Here is a 26,589-nt window from a genome sequence, read left to right on the forward strand (position 1 = left end):
GCTCCACCAAGTATTAACGATAATATATAAGCAAGATAGAAGAGGAGATAGAGTCTCCAGATAATGTGCAAATGATACAGATTTGGCAGCCATTCCATAAATAATGTGCTTTCAGAAATTCATATTATCTGTGTTCATTTTGGGGGCAAAGTTCCCACTATGTGCTCTCCAACAGGCAGATGCCATTGATATTAGTGCTTTAAAACCATGGGACATTTTGAAGCCCATTGTTGTTTATTTCAACAGCATTTTTCCACTGGCAGAGTAAAACCCCACAAGTGACAGTAGTCTAAGCCTGTTACTGATAATTTGCTCATGACTATAACACTCTAATGCAGGTAACCCGTAGGGCCTAGCATCTAGATCAGGCTGAAATCCCAGCACTGTCAGAACATTTTGGTTTTCAGTTCAGAGGATGGGGAATGTTGTCGTCCTACAGCCTAGAAGATGCTAAAAAGGTATCCAAGGAATACACAATTTAAGGGGTATTAAAAGTCACTTGATTTGCACCTAATGTAGTAACACATGCCTGGATCATCAGTGGCTGATGTCACTGATGGGGGCATGCAGGCATGGGTATATAAATAGGCCATCAGGACCCAGCCAGTGGGTAGATGGTGGCATGGTAAGGTTGCGGGCAGGGTGGGCCAAACTGCAATAGGTGTGTTTAGTCAGGCGGAAACCCCCTGACCCATTTTGACCTGGCCTGCACATTGCCAGTGTATATCATTTTGTATCTATACATGTATATATGTTATGAGTAGGAGTAAACAATAGCTGTAAGGCAGACACTCAAGAAGAAACATGTAAAAGTCTTTTAAGTAAAATTATGTAAATACATGGTCTGACATGTTTCAAACTTTCCTAACACAATTTATAATTTGTGACGTGTTTGCCTTCCACTCCTGCCTCTTTCCAGATTGCTTTTTTAAATTCTATTGTTGGGCGTCACTGACCTTGGCAGCCAAAAAACTTTTTCTCTGTGGAGCTGGTAGTTATTGTTTCTATTTTAAATCTCATTATTAATCCTTTATTGTAAACAACAAAAGGAACATGAAAGGAAAGTACAATTATTTAGTTTGAGTTTCTCAGGAAGGTTAGTTAAGAAAAGGAGAATACAAACAATAAAAAATGCAGTACTGCAGTGCCCTACTCCTCTTGTACAGCACTGTAACCTCCTTTGGAACTCTATAAAAACTCAGTATTAATACTCATACTTTGGCTATTTCCGCAAGTTGAGAGTATTAATATTTAGGGATATCACATAGAAAAATGCTGGCAGGCACTTCCGAATCACCAAAAAAGAATTTTGAAGCTGCTCAATTTAAAGTAAAAACATGTTCAGTTTATTTTGTCCATACATAAGATGCCAAAAAAAGCCTTACATGTTTCGTATCTAGAGGGGTACTTAGTCATAGGCTTCTTTTTGTGATGCGGAAGTGCCTGCCAGCATTTTTCTACATATCCCTAATTGGCCCCTAAGCTGAAGGTCTGGGGCAGAAGCACCCGGACCCACCTTAACCAAGGGTAAGGTTTCTACTTATATCACTAAAGCTGTGATTCCTTTGTGCTTTTTGAGTATTAATATTTAAACTTATTCCACAACTTACAACTTTAGAGTATTAATATTTAAACTTTTTCCCCAAGACATGAAAATGCATTATTATTATTATGATTATTATTAGTGATTTTAATATATGATCGACTTTAGATGGTCTGAATGTCTTACCAGAGCACATGATGATCTTCTAGTAGCCCCAGCCTAGGTCAATTCCCATCAGCCATTCCCTGTTTCCACTATAATACCAATAACATTTGGCACTGTTAAAAGATCTGTTGAAAGTGGCCCCTGGATGTCAGGTTCTCTGGAGGACTCTATAAGGGCCCAGTCTGACCCGCCAACCAAATGTATTTATATGGTAAAGAACATTGTAAATGTACTCTTGACTATATTTAAGGGATTCAATAAGTTAGTCTGAACGACACAATAGTCAGGGAGTTGAAGGGGACACCTATGTGGTTCCCCCACCTGCCCCTCACAAATACAGTGCTGCTGAACACAAATCATGCTGTATTTACGGGGGAAACAAAGTACATTGTGCTCAGTTGTGGAGCACAAGGGCTTGCACCCACAGGTGCTGACAGCAGGGGCAAGATACAAAGTGTAAAAAAACATATTCACTTGTGCCAGTTTTTTGCACTTTGCACCCTGACTCGCCTTCAGTAAATGAGCCCTACAGTGTCTCAGAAACCTAATTCCTCTTGAAATGTAGAAGCACACAGCCTGAAGGGAGCGGTTGTCATCAGTGTTTCTTCTGTGCAACACCGAGACACACAGCAAACAGTGGACCACGCAGATTCAGAGGCCACAGCAAAATAATTCACATAGACATACTAATGTAAACATTAATACTGCATTTAGTGAGTTTCTCAATCAAGTACAGGGCAAGCACTTTAAAGCGAACCAGATATCATTAGTCTTTACTGAAGAAATATGACTTCTGGTTCTCTTTGCCACTGTATTGTCATGCTGCTAAAAATACCAAAATAAAGGGCACATTTACTAATCCACGAATCCGAATGGGAAAAATTCGGATTGGAAACGAACATTTTGCGACTTTTTCGTATTTTTGCGTTTTTTTTCGTTGCCGTTACGAATTTTTCGTAAATTGTTGAGACTTTTTCGTAGCCATTACGACTTGCGCGAATTGTCGCAACTTTTTCGTAGCCATTACGACTAGCTCGTATATTGTCGCGACTTTTTCGTATTGAGCGCTCGTAAACGGCAAGCAAACCTTTCAGACTTTGCATGGTTTTGGAAGCCTCCCATAGGACTCAATGGCACTCTGCAGCTCCAACCTGGCCCAAGGAAAGTCACAATACTGAAGCTTGAATGAATGCGAAACTTTCGTACTCGGCGCGACAGCTACGAAAAAGTCGCGACAATTCGCGCAAGTCGTAATGGCTACAGAAAAGTCACGACAATTTACGAGCAAGTCATAATGGCTACGAAAAAGTTGCGTCAATTTACGAAAAAAACGCATTCGGACGCTTTTCAGACGTTTGTGGATTAGTAAATGTGCCCCTAAGTGTCAAAATAATTTATTTTTGGCATTTCTGCACAGATTAGAATTTTTCACTTTGGATATCAGGGTCACGTTGGATATCAGTTACCGGTATATGTAAATGTAGTTGAAAGCACCTTCTGTCTGTTCTATTCTGCACTGCTACTCTGATTTTTGAAACATTGCTGCAATAGTCAGCTCTCCTCATGTCATGACTACTTCTTCACAGGTCTGTTAATCAGAGGAACAGAAGGAAACTGCTTTCAGTAGCAATTCCATTTATAGTTATTGATTACATTGGCATAATGTATAATTTTTACCAGCCAGACCAGCAAAGTTCTGGCCAGGTGGCAACCATATAAAGGATACTCAATACAAGGCAACCAGAAGTCAGGCCTATTAGCAGGAATGCCACACTGGTCCAAATGACAACAGCACACTTAGGGGCAGATTCATGAAATCACGAGAGTTCAAATCCCAAATGGGATAAATTCAGATTGGATACGAAAATTTCTCAAGATCACAAATAACACGAAAATGCTTCCAAAAAAATTCGTATTAGTCATGATAATATCGTATTGGCGATCCGAAAGTCACAAAATTTTCGTACCGAACGATTGTAAAGAGCGGGAAAACGTTTCCGATTTTTTTTTGCGCAAGCGTTCGAAAAAGTTGCGCAAGCGTACAAAAAAGTTTGAATTTTTTTGCTTCAATGTGAATTTATTGGCTAAAAAAAGTAGACAAGAGAAATGCAACGTTTTAGACCTTACTGGGCCCTTTATCAAGCCTTGATAAATATACTGTATAGCACCTGATCCTAAAGGGTTTTTCGCAAAGGTTGAGCGCTTCAAAATAGTGTGTTAGGGCCGTGGTAGACGGGGAGATTACTCGCCCGTAGGTGGGGGATATCGGGATAACATCCGCTCGCTTGGCGACCTTACCAGGATCTTAACGTGTATGGCCACCTTAAAGGAATAGTAACACCAAAAAATTAAATTGTGTATAAAAGTAATTACAATATAATACTGTTGCCCTGCACTGGTACAACTACTCCGTTTGCCTCAGAAACACTATAGTTTATATAAACAAGCTGCCATGGGGGCAGCCATTCAAAGGAGAAAAGGCACAGGTTACATAGCAGATAACAGATAAAACACCATTGTATTCTACAGAGCTTATCTGTTATCTGTAGTGTAACCTGTGCCCACATGGCTACACAGCAGCTAATTTATATAAACTAGAGTAATGTTCCTGAAGCAAACACACAACCTTTAGGGCTCTGGCACACGGCGAGATTAGTCGCCCGCGACAAAACTCCCTGTTCGCAGGCAACTAATCTCCCCGGATTGCCATCCGACCGGCGAAAATGTAAATCGCCGGTGGGATGGCATACGCGTGGCACGATTTCAGTGAGATCACGCAAGTTGCCTCGAGAGGCACCGCGTATGCCATCCCACCGGCGATTTACATTTTCGCCGGTTGGGTTGGCATTTTGGGGAGATTAGTCACCCGAGACACAGGAGATTTGTCGCGGGCGACTAATCTCCCTGTGTGCCAGAGCCCTTACAGAGCAGAGCTAATGTAAATTATATTATAATTACTTTAAAGCACTTTCATTTTTTGGTGTTACTGTTCCTTTAAGGCAGCAATGCTAAATTGCTGCTTTAATCAAACTTGGGGAACCATCTTCTTAGGTACTAAGTGGTGTCACAATTTTAACAAATAATTTCGCTTTAACGTTGGATAGAAGCAGGGTTGCTTTGGGGTTTGTCTAAGACAGCAGACATGAAAAGGTGATATCACAAGGTGGTCCTACAACTATCCATAAATAAAAGCTACCTCTAGCCAAGTGTGCAGGCAGATTTTATTCTGTATGACATGGGTTGCCACCCAGGGCCTTTTTTTGTGCCTGAAAGCCCATGCCTAGAATGGCAGCTACAGGGGGTGGTTATATAGAAATATAAAACTCAAATATTTTTTGCCTATCACTAGACACTTGCGAGTAGTTCCAGCAGTGATGCAAAGGGGGTAATTTATCCATGCACTGTCACAGAACAAGTGCTTTTGCCTTTAAATAGAAACAGCTGTAGTTCAGTGACAACAGGAGAGCCAACTGCTCTAATGGAATAACATGTCCAATAGGAAATATCAGGTAGTGGTCCTCCAGCTCTTATGGAACAAGAACTTAACCCTTAGGCCAGTGATCCCCAACCAGTGGTTTGTGAACAACATGTTGCTCCCCAACCCCTTGGATGTTGCTCCAAGTGGCCTCAAAGCAGGTGCTCATTTTTGAATTTCTGGCTTGGAAGCAAGTTTTGGTTGCATAAAACCAAGTGTAAAGCCAAACAGAGCCTTCTGTAGCCTACCAGTCCACATAGGGGCTACCAAATAGCCAGTTAAAGTTCTTATTTGCACACCCAGGCACTTTTCCATGCTTGTGTAGCTCCCCAACACTTTTTCCGTTTGAATGCGGCTCACGGGTATTAAAGGTTGGGGATCCCCTGCCTTAGGCTGATGTCCCACTGATCGGTTTAGTTGCCCGCAATAGATCTCTGCTATCACGGGCAACTAACCGCTCCAAAATGCCAACAATAGACATTGCTGGTGGAAATCCCTTTGTATCACTTCAGTATTCGTAAGGGCTCTGGTACACGGGGAGATTAGTCGCCCACGGCAAAACTCCCTGCTCGCGGGCGACTAATCTCCCCGAGTTGCCTTCCCTCTGCCATCCCACCGGCGAACATGTAAGTCGCCGGCGGGATGGCAGACGCGGCGAGGCGATTTCGGGAAATCGTTGAAAAAGACTCGCGAGTCTTTTTCGGCGATTTGTCGCCCGCGAGCAGGGAGCAGGGAGTTTTGCCACGGGCGACTAATCTCCCCGTGTACCAGAGCCCTAAGTTGCTCAGTTTCCTCCTGCAGGCAACTTTGCGGGACTTTGGAAATCTGAAGCGATGCGAAGGGCTTTCCACCAGCATCTCCTATTGTTGCCAATGGACAGACATTTCTGAGCAGTGTCGCCCGCCATAGCAGAGATCTATCACAGTCCACTAAACAGCTCAGTGGGACATCAGCCTTAAGTTGAAGTAGTTGTTTTTCCATGACAACTGGAGGGCTCCCTTCTGATATGTTATAGGATAATGACAAGAAATCATAGTCTTCCATTTCTACAGGTGCCCCTGCAACTGCTTCTATCCAAAGCTTGGGGCACTTTTATTGTTACAGCTGTGACAAAGAGAGTTGTGGCTGTTCGACAGCAGAAAGACCACAACGTCCTATAAAGATTAGAATCAGAATGAGATCTAACGGATGACAAAAGGACGCAACAGAACTTTTGCATTTTCGGCCAAAGCAGCAGTTGCGCTATATACTACTTACACGGTCTGTTTGGGCTGGGAGTAGAAAGACTTGGGGCGGGGCTTGGGCGGGGCTAGGGTTACTATTGCAGCGTTCTGCTTGTCACTCACACTTATGATCACTTCCTGTGGAGGAATGAAAGGGCATGCCCAGCCCTCATTCCAGCTTAGACACGGAGCGGAGAGGATCTCACAGCAGTACAGATGTGATTACATTTTGAAGAGGTAAAACAAGATTTCTACCATTGTATTCCGGGCACTATGCATTTATTGGAGGGGGGCATATAATTCTATGAGATGAGGATGACACAATATGTCCCTTTTAAGGGAAGGACTGCTGCATCAGATTGCTTGGGAATAGTGGCACACAGAGATGACAGCTCTGAGACTTCTTGGTCAGAGAATGTTCACCAAACAAGACAAAACTCTCAGCCCCTTCATCTTCCAATTAAACAGCAATGGACTGGTGATACATGTGCTACTGAGCTTAAACTGACTGTTACTCCTCCAACACCAGACACTACACCTGATTCAGAACAGAAAGGCTTTTCCACCAATGATCAGTCTTTTCACAAAAAAGGTGCCCCACTTGGTTCCTCCCTCCAGAAAGAAATGTATTGTGCAGAGACCTCAGATTCTCCTAACTATCCAATTCCTAGGCTCATAATAACACAGGATTGTAGCCCCAACAGCTGCCTTTCCTTCACTTCTCCTCCACTGCCTGAGACCACCAGTGTTTTGGACATACCCCTATCCAGGGAAGCAGAATCTCCATGTTCTGATAGTGGCTGTGGTGGATCCCCAGTACCTTCTCTTTTTCTACGTAAACTCTCCAGCTCATCTGGCCTTTCTTCTGCTTCATCCTTTGAAGAGTCTGAAGATGACTTTGGTGGCAGTGACATGGAACCCAATGGACTGCATTACCTTCTTTGTAGTCCAGAAGACCAGGGAGTTCCAGTAAGTGTAAACATGAATGCACATATAAGTTATAAATGTATTGTTTTTCAGACCATGAGTGCCAGCATTGGCTTTGGCCATTTGTTTGTGTTTATTTGTAACTATAAAGGGGCAATATGGTAGATTATTTTCAGTTTACTTTTCTGTATTAGTTTAGAATCTATTAGCTGCCAAAAATCTCCCAGCTGCATTAAGCATTTTACATATGTGTGGGAGATGCCATAGTGCTTAACTAGAATTAAATAAAACCGTATGATGAATGCAATTCTGCTGCTCACTAGAAGTCTGTGGAGAATTTATCACTTGATACTAGTGGTATAGGGGCTCTAAATTCTATGTATAAATGTAAATACATAAAGAAGAATTGTTCTCCACATGTAGTGTACTTTAATGGTCATACATCTCACTCTTTAGGAATAATGAATTGACACACACCTTAAATTGCAATGTAATTTAGAAATCATCTAAATATAGAAGTAATGTGCTTTAAAAAGTAGAGTAGTGTTTTGAGCTGATTTATTGAAAATTTCTCCAAAAACCTTATTAGTCTCACCCATTGGTTCCACTTCCTACTGCCTCTTTTCCCAGGATGTGCAGGAGGGCCCGTGGCCCTCCGTACACTGCATTGTAGGATAGGAACCAATCAGCTGCTGGGCTGACCTGATAGGAAGCTGAAGTTTTTCTTTGCTTGTGTGACTGCAAGGCTGTGATTGGCTATCCCCCTCCTACTGCGCTTCTGGCAGGGACTTTAGGACTCACCCACCCCCTTTTAAAACAGGAACCTCAGATGATCTATATCATATATGTCAAACACAAGGCCCGGGGGCCAAATCCGGCCCATCTGGCTGTTTTATGTGGCCCTTGGTGAGTGTGTCTGACCATCCAGCCTGATCAATTTCCATTTTCCTCACATAGTAACTAAGACTAAGGGGTATATTTATCATGCTATGCATGATAAAGTGGAGGGAAGCATTACCAGTAATGTTGCCCAAGGCATCTAATCAGTAATCAGATTTCAACAGTAGCAAAGCATCTATTGGCTGCTATGAGCAACATCACCAGTAATGTCTTACTCCGCTTTTTACACATTGTGATAAATATACCCCTTAGTATCTTACTAAGTATATTAATAAAAAATTTGGCCCACGACTTAGCCTGTGTTTTAGATTTCGGCCCCCTTATGTTATTGAGTTTGACACCCCTGATCTATATGGAGCTCCAATAAATGAGACAGTATTTATTTTCAGACCAAAGGGACCAATGCAGTGGCTCTAGGCGCAGTCACAAGGTTAGGCTGATTCAAGCATAGGGGCTGATTCTTGGCCTGTGGAAATCCGCAGGCTGAGAATGAGCCTCATGTGGCATTAGCCTTAATGTACATAGTTGCTTATTGCAGTGCAGTCTACACTGGCACTGGGTTTTCTCTTTTTTTGGCCTTAAAGCAAATAATGCTCTCTAGGGGGGAAAAGTCTCGGGGCAGCTTGGGTCACAAGAGAGTATCTGCTCATGTATTTGTTCATGTATGACTGCACTACTCATTCTGACTACATGTACCGTTGAGACAATGTAGCAGTAGTTAGCTCTCCTCCAGCCAAGCCTCTAATTTCCATGATCCCTTCCATGTTCGCTGATCCACAGACCTGTAAAGAGGGAAAAACAAAGAAGCATGCAAGGAAATATGGGACTGGAAAAAAGCTGGCTACATTATTTCAGAGTTACATTTAGTCAAGACTAGAGGTGGAGGAAATAGCAAGTGAGTTGCAGATATCACTGTGAATAGCAAATACATTGACTACATTTTTAGGGAAACTATATTGGAAGGCTGCTTAGAATTATATGTTCTTCATTAGGCAAAATTTCACTTTTTTTATTTGGGTGGGATTCCATTTTAAAAGGTAAGCTTGCACTTCATTAAATCTTGACCATGACCATGACCATGACTGCCCCCATATATTTACATTCTCATTTTTTCATTGTATTGTTTGAGACACTAGACATGAGTTTATTTCTCAGTGTTTTAAACATTTGATTTCAGAGAGTGTTTGATGCAGCCATATAGCACATCCTGTTTATCAATTCACCCTGCCACATTTGACACCACACACAATATCATCCTGCTAACTGATTAGCAGGTCTTGAAATGCTGTTGGTAAAATAAGCCCTTTAAATTTTGTTTTAGTATTCTGTGTTTGATTTTCTGTACAACTTTTTAATAGAGTGTGGGTCAAGGAGGCAAGAGCTGTGTTTTGACTATGCTCTTTGGGCTTCTGCGTGTCTGTGGGTAGTAGATTCTGGGTGTATGTATAGTTGTGAAATTGTTTTCACGCTCCTAAATATATCATACCTCTCCCTTACTTCTCGCTATGTATTTTGAGTATTACCTGGAAAACCTGTTCTAAACACCGAGAGCGAGGAAGTGAGAAAAACTTTTAGTCATTATTAGGAGTGGCTAAGCTTCTGGAAATCCCACACATGCTTGCCCATCTCTATTTCAAAGTTAAATGGGATTCTTTTTACTTCATAAGATCACTAACGTATTCCCAAAAAGCATTTTGAGACTTCTTTTTGTTTCCTTATCTTTGGCACCTCTGAATTATTAATCTTATCTAACTCGTTGTCACAAGGACAAAATTGTGACAACAATTGTTGTCCTAGACAAAATACTCATGTTTCTCCCAATTAAAAAAACTATATGGAAGCATACTTTATTTGAGAATGTTTGTTTTGATACAAATATAGTCATAGATACAATACGTGTCTTGTTTTTAATAGCTGATTTATACTTGGGAGACAGTTGGATCATCAATTGTTGTATTACATACACTTGTATGACCTAAACCTTGCACAACTTTTTATGCCGTGTAAAACAACTTATGGCCTTTGGGATATTGCTGTTCTGCAGGGAAATTGTCTGATCCAAAGTCTTTCTTTGGGTTTGTGTTGGGAAGATTGTAGGCTGAGTTTTAAATCTTGAGCAAAGCCAATGTCTCATAAAGCACAATAAATTCAGGCTTTGGTGAGATGTGAGTCACTTTTATTGTTGTTGTTTGAAGACTGTCTGTCATTTCCTGCCCCATCAGTCAGAGTTTCTGTTTTGGATCACGTTATAATATGCTTTTAGATGCTACACGTTTCACAGCTTTAGCCAAACCAGCTTTGCAGGGTAATTCTCTTGACTACAGGGGAGTGGTGTAGATCTTCTAGGCCTTCTAACTGAACATTTCTTTGCTACTTATAATTATAAGCCGAGACTGACACCTTCACCTCTACCTGCCTCGCTTCCTGCTGTTTAACAGGATAATTACATGTTTTTGCTTATTATAAAGTAACCAGTTGAATCTCTTTATGCCCTTGATTCCTGTAGTACATTGATGTAGTACTGCTGGGAAAAGAATCCATGCTAAGGGCAATGACACATGGAGCTACTTGTAGCCAAGCAACTTGTAGTGGCTACAAAATAGACAATACTGATCTACTGGTGTTTTAGCAGAGATATTTCTCAGTATTGTTTGTGGAAAGGTATTTTTTGGCATTTTGTAGCCGCAACAAGTAGCTCTATGTGTCATTGCCCTTAGCATTTGCCCTAAAGCTGTAGTCCTAACCATTTCAGGTGGATGATATGACTGCATACGCTTCTGTAAGAGCTTACTGCACCCCCAGTTTGATGATTTTGTTTTGTTAAATCATTGGCTTTGAAATTAAATTGAGACCAGGTAATATCCAGTATATAGCTTTTGCATATAGGACACGGAGACCTAAAATATTGATAACCAATTGATTACACAAAGCAGCTCCCATGATCGGAGTCACTTAATTTCTTTCGTCCCAAAAGCTAGGCTGTGAAATCCCGATCAACTATCGCTGGACCACTTGTGAAATGCAAGTAGAATGCCCCGCAACAGTAGAAGTCAGCTGTCCAGAATATTAGGTGGCTCTAATGGAAAGTACACTGCATCCTCAAATATATATTTGGTATTATGTCAAAAACACAGTGATCAACTATGAAGCAAATAAGAAGGATAGTACATAATTAATGTTGTCCCTGTTTCTACATGCAGAACTGTAAAGCTATACTTAGCATTTTCATAGGCAAAATAAAACGTAAGCTTCAATTTCTAACTGCCTATAGATACTAGGAGTCCAATACATAATGTGTATTGTATGTGTTTGAAAAGTGTATTTATTTCCTGTTATGAAACTCCCCTGAATAAAATACTACTTCTAGAGTTTCTTTTTTTTATAGTGAACATTAAAAAGTATATTGTTAATTGCAGACTTAAAGGTAATCTCCACCCAAATAAGGTTTTTTTTTTTGTATGATGAAAGGAAACCTAATACTAAGCAATTTTCCAGTCCACTTTAATAACAGATATTTGATGGTTTTTAGTTAGGATAGTTTGTACATGTAATTGTAATTAGAAGAAGTAATTTACCTCTTTTTGTTCTCTGGGTCTGACTCTTGATACATGTAGCAGAAGTCAGTTCTCCCCAGATCTCTGTTGGTAAACAGCAGCAATCAAAACTTTCCAACTGTCACCGCTAATGTTTTTTAATGGCAATTGCACTGGCTGATGTACATGAGGCAGCCACAGGTGGAAAGTACTCTTGAGCTGTTAACCTAATGAGTTACTCTTTGCTACATTTTTTCAAGAGTCACAACCAGTAGTGCAGGTCAAGGTGGCCATACATGTTACAATAAAGATCTTTCCTGCAAGCATTGGTCACAGGAAAGATTGTTTGTCCACTCCACTAAAGTTAGTGAGCTGAATCGTCAGATATACTGACTGGTTATGACCCTTTAAAGGCACCCAATCAAAATTTTCAGACCTGCCTGATTAACAAGGTGACTGATATCCAAGGCTTTTGCCGATATTGGTCGCCTTGTAAACCCACCATACATGTACCAAATATTGTACGAAATATTAGAATTTTACACCTGGGACAGACACGTGAACTTTGCATGCTGAGTCCATAAGTGTTTGACCCAGGAACATGTCTAAAATGCAAGCAATATCTATTCTAATTTTATAAATATCATAATTTCTTCATATAGGTCCCATGTTTATTTTAAGCTCGAAGTGCATATGTATTGGACACACGTTTAAATGTAATGAAATGCCCTGTGTGTGTATGGCTATACAGATATTCAGAAAGGTGGGTGGAATGGTGTGGGAGTGCTGCCTTGGTGAAAGAGAGGAATGTGAATGGGGGGAGAGCTGGTACTACAAAACTCTGCTCCAGATGCACATAAGTTGCCTACATTTGCTGTATTTTGTGGCCGCAAGCATCGGCACTAAGCTACATTCGGGACTTTTGTGGGCAGATTGTTGCAGAGCAGAGAGGACATAATATTTCTGTTAGTAATTGTACCAGCGCTGGAAGGCATAGGCCTGCATATTTTGCATAAGACACAAATATGTGTGCTTTGTCTTTCTTTTTGTGTACGTAAAGTATTAAGTTAAACTGAAATGTGGTGTCAGTATTTGCCTGGTAAACATTTATTTTTCATTCCAGTCAAATGTTTTGTCCATTCTATTTGCATTTTTAATGTATAAGTGGATGGGAATATTTTGGCCAACAGCACACGCAGCACTGTAGCCAGACTGTAGCCAAAAGAGCCTGTAACTACCTTCAAAGATTTCCATTAACTTGAATGACAAACGCACTAAACTGTGATGAGTCAATTGAAGGAGGTGGCCACAGGTGCTTGGCATCCAGCTGATATATTCTGGCTGAAAAGCTCTAAACATGCCATTGGCCAGTGGCTAGTAAATTGAAGAATTAAAATTACTAATTTACATCAGCAACCCAGAATCCCCCTTGCTTCATGCCTAGGTGGAAGTGGGGGTGGAGTGATAGATGGCGGGACATGCCTTGGGTGGTAGTTTAGATCTGACAACGTATGGCCACCTTTAGACAGAACTTTGTTTTGTTTTATAAGACAGGAAATGGTCTCTGCACAACAATAAAAAGTGAAAATACTTTATTCACATGTCAAACAACATATTTATTCCTAAAAATTACTTAATTTAAGACAATATACTTTGTTTTTAAGACAAAAGTAAACACCTTTCCACTGGCTGTTGAAGAACAATGTCTTGCAGCGTTGGTCAGAGAAATGGTTCTGAATCGGCAGGTATGCTTAGTTATTACTAATATATTAGACATGCCTACAGGGGATCACAAGAATAATGTGATTTGTATATAGACAAGAATAGCTTTTTAGTTGGAAAGACGTGAAACTAATCTGTAACTGGGGTTCTGATCAGCATACTAGGCAACTTGTACTCTAAAACCCAGTAGGTGACTTTAACTACCTCTAGGATATCCCATACAAATGGAAATTTTAAGAGAGTTCCTGGAATCTGTAGAAAAACAAGAGTTGTACAAGGTTTAAAAAAAACAGAATTAAATAGGCACTTTAAGGGGCCCATTCATTAAACCATGATTTTTTTTTTCAGAAAATCATATTTTTTCTAATTTTTAGAACTTTTTCGTAATGACCACAATAATATTGTTCAAATTATACAACTTTTTTGTGGTTTGCCTTAACTTTCACTAAAAAGTCGTATTTTTTGCAAAGACTACGACCATTACGGAATTCATTCAAGTATTGGTATCGTAACTATCTAGTGGCCAGGTTGGAGCAATAGAGTGCCATTAAGTCCTATGGAAGGCTTGCAAAATCATGCATTAAAGTTTATTGTGGTTACTTCTAATTTTTACAGTCGTGCTTTTTAGTAGTGAAAATTTGTGCTTTAATGAATGTAGTATGGAAAACAATACTTTAAAATTAGTTGCAAAATCCCATGTGTATGTGCATATTAACCCTTGCGTAACAAAGGCTTCACTATTGCTAATTCTTTAAAACTAACCAGAGTTCTTAACATATGGATTTGCATGCTTTTTAGGGTCATTCATAATCATGTATGTATTTATAACTTTATTTATAAAGCACCACAAGGGTACGCAGCGCTGTACAGTCTTACAAAATACAAAATGACACACAGGGAGGACAAGTGTTATAATAAATACAATAAATAAGTATAAATATGCAGGTATGAGTGCCATGTGGTATGAGACACAGTAGGAAGGAGGTCCCTGCCCTGTAGAGCTTACATTCTGAACATCCACCTTAATAACAATGGATTTTTTTCCTATAGTTTTAAAGTGATTTTATTTGCAGGAAATGGTAAATAGGGGTGAAATTTCTAACCCTACTCTTGGATCACAAACATTACTAGGCTTATGTTATTGGCCTGGTCCAGACTGGGTTTCAAAATAGGCCCTGGCATTTCAAGTATACAGAGGCCCAAATCCCCTCCAGAGGCCCTGTAAATAGTGACACTGGGTTTTGGCAAATGCTAGAGGGGCTGCTGTAAGATGCCATAGACAGTCCCTTTTTATTGGGCTTAGGAGAGAGGGGCTGTTTGCTCCCTGTAAATCCGACTTATGTGTTTTTGTTTTTTTTAGCCAACTAAAGAACATGTTCCCCAGTGGGACCAGAACATTGGAATTTGCAGCATGATGGTGAAATTCACTATTCATGAAATAAGGAGTGCTGGTGCTCTTTCCTTATATTAGTAATATTATATAGTTTTGTTCATATGCTTGTGTACATCTGGCCTGTCACAGTTATGAATTACAGTGATATTTATTTTTCAGTCTCTATAGGTTTAATGTTAAATGAATGAAAATAAAAGAAATGTTTCTGTCCTATGTCATAAATTCCTCCTGCACTGAACAAACAGGGTGTGTAGCTGCTTCACTTCACGACTTCAGGAGAGGTGTGGCTGCAAAATAGACATTAATATAGTTCAGCAGCTGCTTCATTGCCCCACAGCAAAACATCGCAGCTTGGACTTACTCATGTGACTTTATAGGATACGTGTATTTTCTTGCTGCTCAGTGCTGCTTTTTTGACTTGTTCTTCTTTCTGTCAGTAGCGTAGCTGGGCACAGGCGGGATTATCCTACATTAATATTAGTACACTTTGGCCAAGGTAAACACTGACTAAAATCTTGTCATTTGTTGGAAGTCCATTAGCTTTTAAGAGAGACTGATTTATAAGCCACTGGACAGTTGCTATAGACTGTGTCAGTATATGTTGGTACATGATATTTTTTTGCTTCAGTGTAAAGCCCCTCCTGCAGTTTTTCTGTTCTTAATTTGCCTTTATAAATTATGATTTAAAATGGCCATCTGCTCTACTACCTTAAAATCCGTGGCAATTATAACTACTATTTAGGAAGGCAGGTCGAGTAAAGTTGTGTAAGACATCTGCACCTGCCCTCCAGTAGTTAAAAGGGTTACCTGTAAGTTTAATTTTCTAGTATGCTATAGAATGCCCTATTCATAGCAACATTTTAAATTGGTCTCCATTTTTTATAGTTTTTGCATTATTTTGATTCTTCTGCCTCTTTCCAGCTGCCTTATGGGGGGTCCCTCACCCCTGCAGCCAAAAAAAACTATTGGTCTGTGAGGCGACAATTTTCTGTTTACTGCTACCTTTTATTACTTATTTTTTACTCAATTCCATTCCAATTTATCTTCCTTTACTAAAAGGCACTTAATTATATTGGTGCATTTACCCATAGCAATCATTCAGTCTGACAAACAGTTTGTCCGGCCACTGCATTTCTACAAAGTACAATAGCAGTTTTCTGTGAAGTTGAACCGCATTCTGGAAACCTGATGGCAAGTTCCAAATAACTCCTCTTCAGTATTTCCCATTTACTAATAAAATACAGGAAACATAACATATTGCACATATAACAATATAGTCAAATGTTTGTATGAAAACAACCTTTCTTGCTACTCCCTTTTCTAGCAACATGCCTTTTGCCATAATTTGTATCACTCCTGGACAGGAGTGCGGTAGAAAATAGTTATTTCGAGAAAAGGCCACCTTCAGAAATCTGGTTCTGTTCTGTTATTAGCCCTCTTTCCATTTAGGCCCCTTTGGGGTAATGGGCCTGCTATCTACAGCTGGCCATCTATGGACCCTTTGAAAAGACTGACAATATTTGGTCAAATATCAGTTGGATATCTATCAGTGGATTTGAAAATCCCACTAGACAAGGAGTTTGCTGTTGTGGTCCTTGAGGGCCTGCAGCATGGTCTAATCGTTGGCCCCCTAGCCAACAATTAATTCAGAAAAATTGTCCCAGTATGTGGGTGGCCAACTTGGGCAAAGCCATGCCCAGTGGCAGTCCAGCCATGTCTTATAATGGCCAATCATGCCCCAAATCTCTCAAACCCACTCCACAGAAAGCCTTACTCATTTACAAGCCAGCAGTATTTGCCGGTCATATCTGTTGGGTCACCCAATTGAACCAGGCCCCTGACTTGTCGCTTCCTGGTGGCCCTGTTTCCAGAAAGAAAATTTAGAAATGGTTCTGATATTTGTGTAATATTTGATTAATTTTATAGCTATTCCTCTTTCTTTAAAATTTTTAATTTTTAGGTTCCCCCATCACCCCCCCCCCCCCTCCATTATCTTAATATTTTCCATTCTCTTTAGGACCTTGTAATTTCAGTGGGTTACGAAGTGTCAGGAACAAATTTGGCCGCAAGGCTAGTAACCCACAGCAACCGGGTGATTCTTTACAAGTGGCAGAACAGGAAACACAATCTGATCATGTGTGTGTTAGGGCTGTGGCAGACGGGATGATTAGTCACCCGCAACAAATCTCCCTTGTCGCAAGCGACTAATCTCCTCGGAATGCCATCCCACCGGCGAGTATGTAAATCACCGGTGAGATGGCATACGCGGCATTACGATTTCCCCTGAAATCGCGGAAGTTGCCTTGAGAGGAAAGGCGCCACATATGCCATCCCACCAGCGATTTACATTTTCACCGGTGGGATGGCTTTTCTGGGAGATTTGTCGTGGGCGACTAATCTCCCCATCTGCCACAGCCCTTAAGTCGCCGGTGGGATGGCACACGCGGCGGCGCGATTTTGCGCAAATCGCTGAAAAAGCCTTGCGAGTCTTTTTCTGCGATTTCCCGTGTGCCAGAGCCCTTAGAGGCTTCAAAATCTTAAGCAAATATTGAACATTATTGCATTACCCAATTAAAATATTTGACATCATGATAAAAATCTCTCTCTTGAGAGATAGAAATCCTGCTCTGGTCTGTGACTGTATGTGAATGTAAAGTGCTTTGTCTGAAGCACAGATGTGACAGACAAGCCTTCACTTAAAAAATGGGGCTCAGTTGGTCACTGCACTTCAGACACAGCTTTTACAGTGAATAACATTAGATGGATGGGTCTTTTGACCTCTGCTGTTTTCATTTCAGATGGCAGTGGAGGTCAAAATGCCCCATGTAACATAGGGCTAGGATTTTTGGAGACGTTCACCTTTAGGCTAGTGGCACACAGGGCTATTCTGCTGAGAAGAAAAGCCAATCATCAACCCTGTGTGCCACTAGCCTAATATTTAACTTTTCCTTATGTGTTTACTGTAAAATTTTCACCTTTTAACATTCTGACCTTAACTTACCATTTACCCACATAAGCAAAATATTCAGTGGCAAGAGCTGTCAACTGGTCCTTTATTATGAGAAGGTCAAGGGTTAACCCGTCACACTCACATACACAAACACACACACATTTTTCTCCTGTGTCATGGAAAAATCCTCCTGGGTTTGCAGTTACTGAGCAACTTTTCAACGTCAACATTACTGTTTCTTCCCCCTCCCACCCCCGTCCATTTCTCACTCCTCCTACCCTGCTACCTGTGTTGATGTCTCATGCTTCCCTCCAGGTCCAGACTGGGACTGAAATAGGCCCTGGCATTTCAAGTACACCGAGGCCCAAACAGCCCCTCACCAACCCAATAAATAGTGACTGTCTATCTTAGAGCAGCCCCCCTAAGATTTTGGGTGGTCCAAGACTATTTTCATGGAATAGGGGTGTCTTTTGTATGTTTTTATTGATTAAGGGGAGCAAAAAAAGTGGTTGGGGTAATTAGCAGATCGGAGGAAACATTTGTGGTCACAATTGTATGGTGTGTATACTTAAGGTGGCCATACACAGGCCGATTCTAGCTGCCGATATCAGTCCCATAGACCGATTTGGCAGCTTATTGGCCTGTGTAGGGGCACTAATGACAGGCCTGCCCGACCGATATCTGGGCTGAAATCACCCAGATCTCGATCGGGCAGGTTTAAAAATTGTCGGATCGGGGACCGCATCGGCTCGTTTGGCCCCAGGGCCAAATGATCGGATTAGCCTGAATTCGCCCTATATTGGGAGAAGATCCGCTCGTTTGGCGACCTCGCCAAGCGAGCGGATCTTTAAGTGTATGGCCACCTTTGCCTACAGTGTGGGGTTACAGCTTTAGGGAATGTGTACCATTCAACCATGTTGTTAAAAGCTGTATGGTATGTGTACCTACCTACAGTGAAGGTTACACTGGGCTGCTTTAATAAACTTTGCAAATGGGGCATTTGCTCAGGGCCTTAACAAGAGAGATTTTTCAGAATGTACTATAGTTTGAGATAGAACCAAAAGTACGTAGAGGTTTGGCTCACTTTTTTTTTTTTTTTTTTTTTTTTAATTTTGTTGAAATATCTTAATGGCTGGGGCCTTCTAGTCTGATAAAGCTTTGCCATTTTTAGACAAGGAAAATGCACACACAAGGCAAAAAGAATTACGAGAAACATGTTTTTGTTCCTGGCTGGAAGGAAGTAATGATTGTGTCACCTCAAAAATGTTGGTTTTTCCATTTAGTCAGGTTATGCCTTACCACACCTGGATTTTTTTAGTACACTGCCCTGCTTTACAAGCGACATTAGCACTTCCACATATTTATTGGGGAGTGTGCAGCTTAACAATGGCATCTTTGCCTTGAAACCACCAGCCCTTATTACAGGCCCGCTTGTATCCAGCCTTTGATCAGAGATTGCCTTTGCTTATAACAAGGGTGCAGATATCAGAAAACATTGAAGCATTAGCCATAGTTCCAAGAATATCTAGGATAACAAACATATTTCCCAGATTTTACTCTAGCAGGTTGCTGAGGTCGACCAGATGAACAGACTTTTCCCTGATATGCCCACATTGAGGTGGGCAGCATCAGGCTGATCCAGTCGTTGCTGCTATGCAGGCAGTGGGATTGGGGGCCACATCAATGTGCAGATGCAGTCCTCGATCTCAGAGAAAAATCAAACATGTTGGGCCAACATGTGGCCAATATATAGCCAATATATAGCCCCATACACAGGCAGGTAAGCTGCCTACTCAGTCTAAATGGGCTGAATTGACAGCTTAAATCTGCTCGCGTATGGCCAACTTTAGTCTAACTCTCAGCCTATGTATATGTCGGGATGAGAATCGGCCCCTACTCTGGCAGTCTTTCTATGCCTGCAACCAGAGCCATTGCATTGGCCCAAGTGCAGGCACATGGAGTGGGTTTTGGCTTAAAAATGCGGGGGTATGTATTTTTTCGAGCCAAAATCTGCTCCATGTGTTGGGCCAACACAGTAGCTGCAGGTGCAGACACAGAAGAGAGCTGGTTTAAAGCATTGGGGCGGATTCTCTGAGAATCCACCATTAATCAATTACTCAATGCACACCTACTAACAACAAAAGGCAGCAAATGGTATGTTTAACATGCTCTTTATATGGAAGATATTCACAGAACAATAAATACAATTACAATGCATAATATACATACCACCACTTGAACAAAATGCAATATACAGAAAAAGCAGACACGCGTGGATTGAGAGAACCCTAGCGTTTCGGAACACTGTACTTTGTCAAGGGGATTCAAAAATATTTTCCATATAAAGAGCATTATATATTAAACATACCATTTGCTGCCTTTTGTGGTTATTAGGTGTGCATTGAGTAATTGATTGATTTGTATTAATATTCTGTTTGCCCCTATGTGGGCTTGGAGAACAGATTCTCATTTGCACCCTTTTTTTCCTTTTTGCTGTCTTTGTTTTAAAGCCAGCTATTTTTGCTTTAGCAATTGTGGTGTGCCCTCCAAAACTATTTGCAAGAATCCACCATTAGCCTAAGGCTAGTGCCACACCAGGGTAATTTTTGACCTGGGGTAAATCCACCTTTGCTGACTTTCAAGCTCTGCCTCAGCTTGACCTGGGAGAGCAAATAAGCATGCTCTCTAAATCTTCCCCAATCTGTCCTTCAGGCTGTTCTTTCTTCAGGCTGCCCCAGGGTGACCAGCTCCACTGTTTGGAAACCACTTTTTACTGATGGACTCACCTCTTCTTTATATTCCAGCTAAGCTTTTTTTAGGTGTACGTGTTGGGAGTTGTCAGTACCTGTCTGCATATTTTCTTTAGCAGTGAATGCGTTTAAAGGAACAGTAACACCAAAAAAATGAACATATTTTAAAGTAATTAAAGTATAACCCAATGGCTACACAGAAGCTTTGTTTATATAACCTATAGTATTGTTTCTGAAAAAAACACACTTTTACCATGGCAGGGAAGCAATTATTTAATTTTTTTGGTGTTACTATTCCTTTAAGACCTACTACAAATTTCAGACCTGTTATAAAGTTATAGGGTATCTGTACCAACCTGTTTTTTTGTGTTTATCAGTATGGACCTTATGTACTGCATTCTGTCTGTGTGTGTATGATGGGAGGGTTTTCTGGTATGGAAATTTAACCATAATCTGAATTTACACTCATGTTTGATCTTTGGGAATAGGGTGTCTACTATTAGGCACTCCTCAGTGATTGTAATCTGATAGGGATTAAATTACTAAATGCTATGTGATACCCTGGGCCGGTGCTACCGTTAGCAGGAAACTGGGGTGGCCTTTTCCTTCACTCGTCTGTCTTCAGAATTCCAAATCCAGTGCATGTGAAGTTGAGCGAAAAAGCCGCCTTTCTTGTTTAAGTTTGACTTTTCGCTCTACTGCACAGGCAGAAGAAGGAAGAGGATCACTTGGACATGGGTACCACAGTCTGATATGTATTTTTGCTAACAGGAGCACCGGCCCGGGTAAGTGATTACAATCATTGGGGGGGGGGGGCTAACATTTTATTTTGGCACCCCTCAGTGATTAGACCTTTCCTTCTCCTTTTATGTGAGTTTCTTCCGGGAGTCCATTCCATAATCCGCTCTGTGTATGAGACAGGGCTCTTTATCATCTTTATCATTACAATTGGTGATGAGTGGGCAACCCCCTCTTGTAAAATATAGGGATATTATAAGTCTCTCTATAAGTGTGTGGCATTGCCCTGAACACATAATTTCTCTGATGCTCATCAAATGAAAACCTGTGTACAGAAAAGGAGGTACTAGTAAGATTAGGGTGAGGTTGGGCAAAAAGCCTGCCATTGTTCATTAAATACGGTGAAAGCCTTCTTAAAACATAGCACTACTAAAAATAGCAATGTGTAGCATGAGAAATGTGAATACCTGCTGTTTTTAGAAGGCTTTCACTCTATATGGACAGCCCACAATTTAATCCACACCACTACAAGTGTGGTATTTTTATGTATAAAGATACATACAGTGGCTTGCAAAAGTATTCGGCCCCCTTGAACTTTTCCACATTTTGTCACATTACAGCCACAAACATGAATCAATTTTATTGGAATTCCACGTGAAAGACCAATACAAAGTGGTGTACACTTGAGAAGTGGAACGAAAATCACACATGATTCCAAACATTTTTTACAAATAAATAACTGCAAAGTGGGGTGTGCGTAATTATTCAGCCCCCTGAGTCAATACTTTGTAGAACCACCTTTTGCTGCAATTACAGCTGCCAGTATTTTAGGGTATGTCTCTACCAGCTTTGCACATCTAGAGACTGAAATCCTTGCCCATTCTTCTTTGCAAAACAGCTCCAGCTCAGTCAGATTAGATGGACAGTGTTTGGGAACAGCAGTTTTCAGATCTTGCCACAGATTCTCCATTGGATTTAGATCTGGACTTTGACTGGGCCATTCTAACACATGGATATGTTTTGTTTTAAACCATTCCATTGTTGCCCTGGCTTTATGTTTAGGGTCGTTGTCCTGCTGGAAGGTGAACCTCCGCCCCAGTCTCAAGTCTTTTGCAGACTCCAAGAGGTTTTCTTCCAAGATTGCCCTGTATTTGGCTCCATCCATCTTCCCATCAACTCTGACCAGCTTCCCTGTCCCTGCTGAAGAGAAGCACCCCCAGAGCATGATGCTGCCCCCCCATATGTGACAGTGGGGATGGTGTGTTCAGAGTGATGTGCAGTGTTAGTTTTCCGCCACACATAGTGTTTTGCATTTTGGCCAAAAAGTTCCATTTTGGTCTCATCTGACCAGAGCACCTTCTTCCACATGTTTGCTGTGTCCCCCACATGGACTTCTTTGGACTTCATGGTGTTGTTGCTCCCAATATTCTCTTAGACAACCTCTGAGGCCGTCACAGAGCAGCTGTATTTGTACTGACATTAGATTACACACAGGTGCACTCTATTTAGTCATTAGCACTCATCAGGCAATGTCTATGGGCAACTGACTGCACTCAAAAAGGTGGTTCTACAAAGTATTGGCTCAGGGGGCTGAATAATTACGCACACTCCACTTTGCAGTTATTTATTTGTAAAAAATGTTTGGAATCATGTATGATTTTCGTTCCAATTCTCACGTGTACACCACTTTGTATTGGTCTTTCACGTGGAATTCCAATAAAATTGATTCATGTTTGTGGCTGTAATGTGACAAAATGTGGAAAAGTTCAAGGGGGCCGAATACTTTTGCAAGCCACTGTACGTACATATGTGTATCTCTCCAGTTACTCCTTGTCAGTGTGATGTCAGGGATGCTGTTTTTATAGGCCAGGTGCCTCGACACACATTAGGATGTCAGTAGTCATATCTGCACTGATATACCCTCTTTTAGGGTGATGTCCCACAGGTAATCCCCCCCTGAAATGCCTTTCCACCGGCAATTAAGTGAAAGGCATACAGTTCGCTTCGTTTTCTATAGGAGGAAACCTTGTGCGACTTCGGAAAATGAAGCAATGCGTGTGCCTTTCCACCGGCGATTTACTTTATTGCTGGTAGAAAGGCACTTTGGGGAGATTAGTTGCCCGTGGTAACTGAGATTAACGCAGGTGATTTATCTCCCAGTGGGACATCACCCTAATGGCGATGACACACAAGATTAGTTGCCCTGCAATTAACCTTCTTTAATGGTGGCGACTAATCTCCTTGAATGCATTCCTACCAGCCAGACTGTAAATCTGCGGTAGTAAAACGCTTTGGCTCTCGAAAGTCACCCAAAGTTGCTTTGCGAGGAAACGACACAAATCGTCATGTGTTTTCCAACTGGCAATTTACCCTATGCTGCCCTACTTTATTCTTGTGGTGCTGTTGTGTGAATTGCCCTTTAAAAAGTTTGGCTGCTAAAAGCTGCCAACTCAGCCCCCTTGGTCCATTGGCCAATCAAGCAGGTTTTAAAATATTGTTGGACCAGGAGCACATCAAATACAGTTCTCATTCCGAGGCTCTATAGGCCTTACTGTATGATCCGATCATTGACCTTGTGAGTGTGTGTGGGGGCCAGCTTTTCAGTTTTAATAGTGTTTTGATGTATTCCATGTGCTTTATATAACCCTTTTCTGGAGAGTAGTCACAGCCACAAAAGTGGCTTGAGTGTGACATACATTTTTAGAAACAGACAGGGAATAAATAAATATGAATGATAAACTCTGTGCTGGAAAGAAAGACAGTCTTGTAATGGACCAGGGGGCACTGAGTAATGACATTTTCCAATACAGATGTTATGAGTGCTCCCCTTGGTACCAGGCTTGCAGGACTTGCAGTGGAGGGTAGTGATGCGAAACCTAGTACATATTGTGGCTTTCACACTTCACAGATTGCTCTGTAACCACAGGACCCTGGCGGTTCCTCTGGATACTGATGCTTCGGCTGTGAAATGACACACAGGTACTTAAAGCTCAGAAATCTGCATGATTACTGTCAACAGCAATTCTTTTCCCATGGCCATCAAGAGTGATGCTTATATAAAATGTACTGGAGTTCCTTACAAGTCGGTTCCTTTCATAATGTTATTAAATTAAGTTTAGAGTGTTCTACCTATTTAGAGAGACATAATCATGTAACACAGTGATCCCCAACTAGTGGCTTGTGAGCAACATGTTGCTCACCAACCCCTTGGATGTTGCTCTCCGTGCCCCAAACCAGGTATTTATTTTTGAATTCCTGGCTTGGTGGCAAGTTTTGGTTGAATAGAAACAAGATTTACTTCCAAATAAAGCCCCCTGTAAGCTAGTAGTGTGCACAGAGGCTCACTAATAGCCAATTTTAGGCTTTATTTGGCACCACCATGAAATTTTATGATGCTTGTATTGCTCTCCAAGTCTTTCTACATTTGACCCCTGATATAACAGATGTTTCTCATGGGAAGCAGTTTGTCCTCTGTTTCCTAACTTAGGGAGCAGGCTCAGGCCAAATAATGGATAGGGTTGCCACCTGGCATAATTTATAATGCCTGGTCATTTTGCCACTGGCTCACCTCAGATCTGTCCCAATCCTGACACCCCTTCCCCATCCATCTTGTCCATTACATGCCTTCTTACAATTCTTTTTCTGCTATGGCTACAAATGCCACATCCCCACCCATTCTTCATCATGGATCCCCCCTTTTGTTACTGCTTTTACATTATTTGGTGGTAAGGAGCCAATAAAAAGGTGGCAACCCTAATCATGGCCCTGTACCATAGTACAAATTGTAAGGGCAGGGCTGCATCTAGCATGAGGTGCTAGACCCACACAAAATTGCTCTCTGAATGAGCACTTTTGCTACCTTTGCTGCTCTATCAAGTCTGTTTGGAGTATTTTTAGATTACATAAGGGTACATTAGAAATACATGCAACTGTTTTATGTTACTGGTCCTTCACAACTATTGAAGGCTGATTTGACCGCATACAGTGGTCCAGAATTTATTTACTGTTACTTGCAAAATCAATAGAATATTTTGTGACACTTGATATTGTCCCGTTTGACTGGAAGTCAAACTTGTCTACTTGTGCAACACAATTACATAGCAAACACACACCTGTATTTATTTTGTTTGTGCAGATCCTTATGTGACATACATATCCCCAAGTCAGCATGCATGCTATGTGCAAGTGTGTCTGTTTGCATAGAGATATCTTCCTTAGAGCCCAGAATAGCTACTTCTATAACCTCCAAACCGCAAGCAGCCACAGTGGAAAAAAGTTGTCATTATCTGCGCTGGAGCACTTTATGGGAGTGGCTTGCTGCTCAGTCAAGGCAGGCTAATAATTCTAAGAACATGTATAAATAACCATGCTTGCTTAAACAATAGCCCCGGAGACTTTCTTCTGTACAATTTTGATGTTTGTAGTTGATAAGACATACACAGCCACTAGCTTTTATCTGTTGTGTTTAGAGCAAGTGTAGTGGGAAAAGAACCACGATATCTTCACACATCAGTTTGCAATTGCCCATACATTGCATTCATCTACAATAAAAACCAGTGTATGAGATGGTACACCTTGAGAAAATTTGGTAATAGATTAGATATTAAATATCTGGTCATTAGTGCACTAGACAGTAGTATTTATTGTATTAGGCCCATGTATAAGGCAAACCGTCATCAGCTGTCAAACCAAAACTCTCTGCATTCCATCAAATTAGACTTCAGTATCATCTGAAATGCAGTACATGGAACTATACCTATGGGTTTGCAGGTAAATTAATTGTAATTGCAACATCCCATATAATTATATTTCATAAAAGTGTTCCTGATTTTTTTTAATGATCCAGTAACTGCCAGCCTAAAGTTCTTATTGGAGCACTAAAGCTTAAAGAAGTAGGGTAGTGAAAACCTGTGCCTCCAAAGATGCCCCATCTTTTTTTTGGTGATTCCAAGCACAGCTGGCTCTGGACAACCCCTAAGCATAGCTTCTCAACAGCTGCCTGAGGAATCTGAGCATGTTCAGTGTCACTGACACTTCTAACAAAATCCAAGATGGGGAGCTCCTGATTATTACTGTTATAGAGATGCCTTTAGGCTGTTCAGTATATAAAACATATAGGGCTCATCTATAAACACTGGGTGCATTTGCACCTGGGCAGTAACCGTAACCCATAACAACCAATCAGTGATTAGTTTTTTTTAAACCAGTTGCAAGTAGAACAGTGAAATGAAACATCTCATTGGTTGTCCCATGAGTAAGTGCCCAGGTGT

The 26,589-nt window shown here is 41.1% G+C and overlaps 1 protein-coding gene across 1 annotated transcript in view; it reads left to right on the forward strand.

Moving 5' to 3' along the window:
- Positions 1 to 6,590: 6,590 nt before the first annotated feature.
- Positions 6,591 to 26,589, forward strand: part of itpkc (inositol-trisphosphate 3-kinase C) — a 31,861-nt gene continuing 11,862 nt past the window's right edge. Inside the window, 1 exon segment of the mRNA NM_001078788.1 lies at positions 6,591 to 7,375. Coding sequence (NP_001072256.1) covers positions 6,722 to 7,375 — 654 coding nt within the window. The 5' untranslated portion in view covers positions 6,591 to 6,721.

Source organism: Xenopus tropicalis, chromosome 8 (genome assembly GCF_000004195.4).
Source record: "Xenopus tropicalis strain Nigerian chromosome 8, UCB_Xtro_10.0, whole genome shotgun sequence".
NCBI lineage: Eukaryota > Metazoa > Chordata > Amphibia > Anura > Pipidae > Xenopus > Xenopus tropicalis.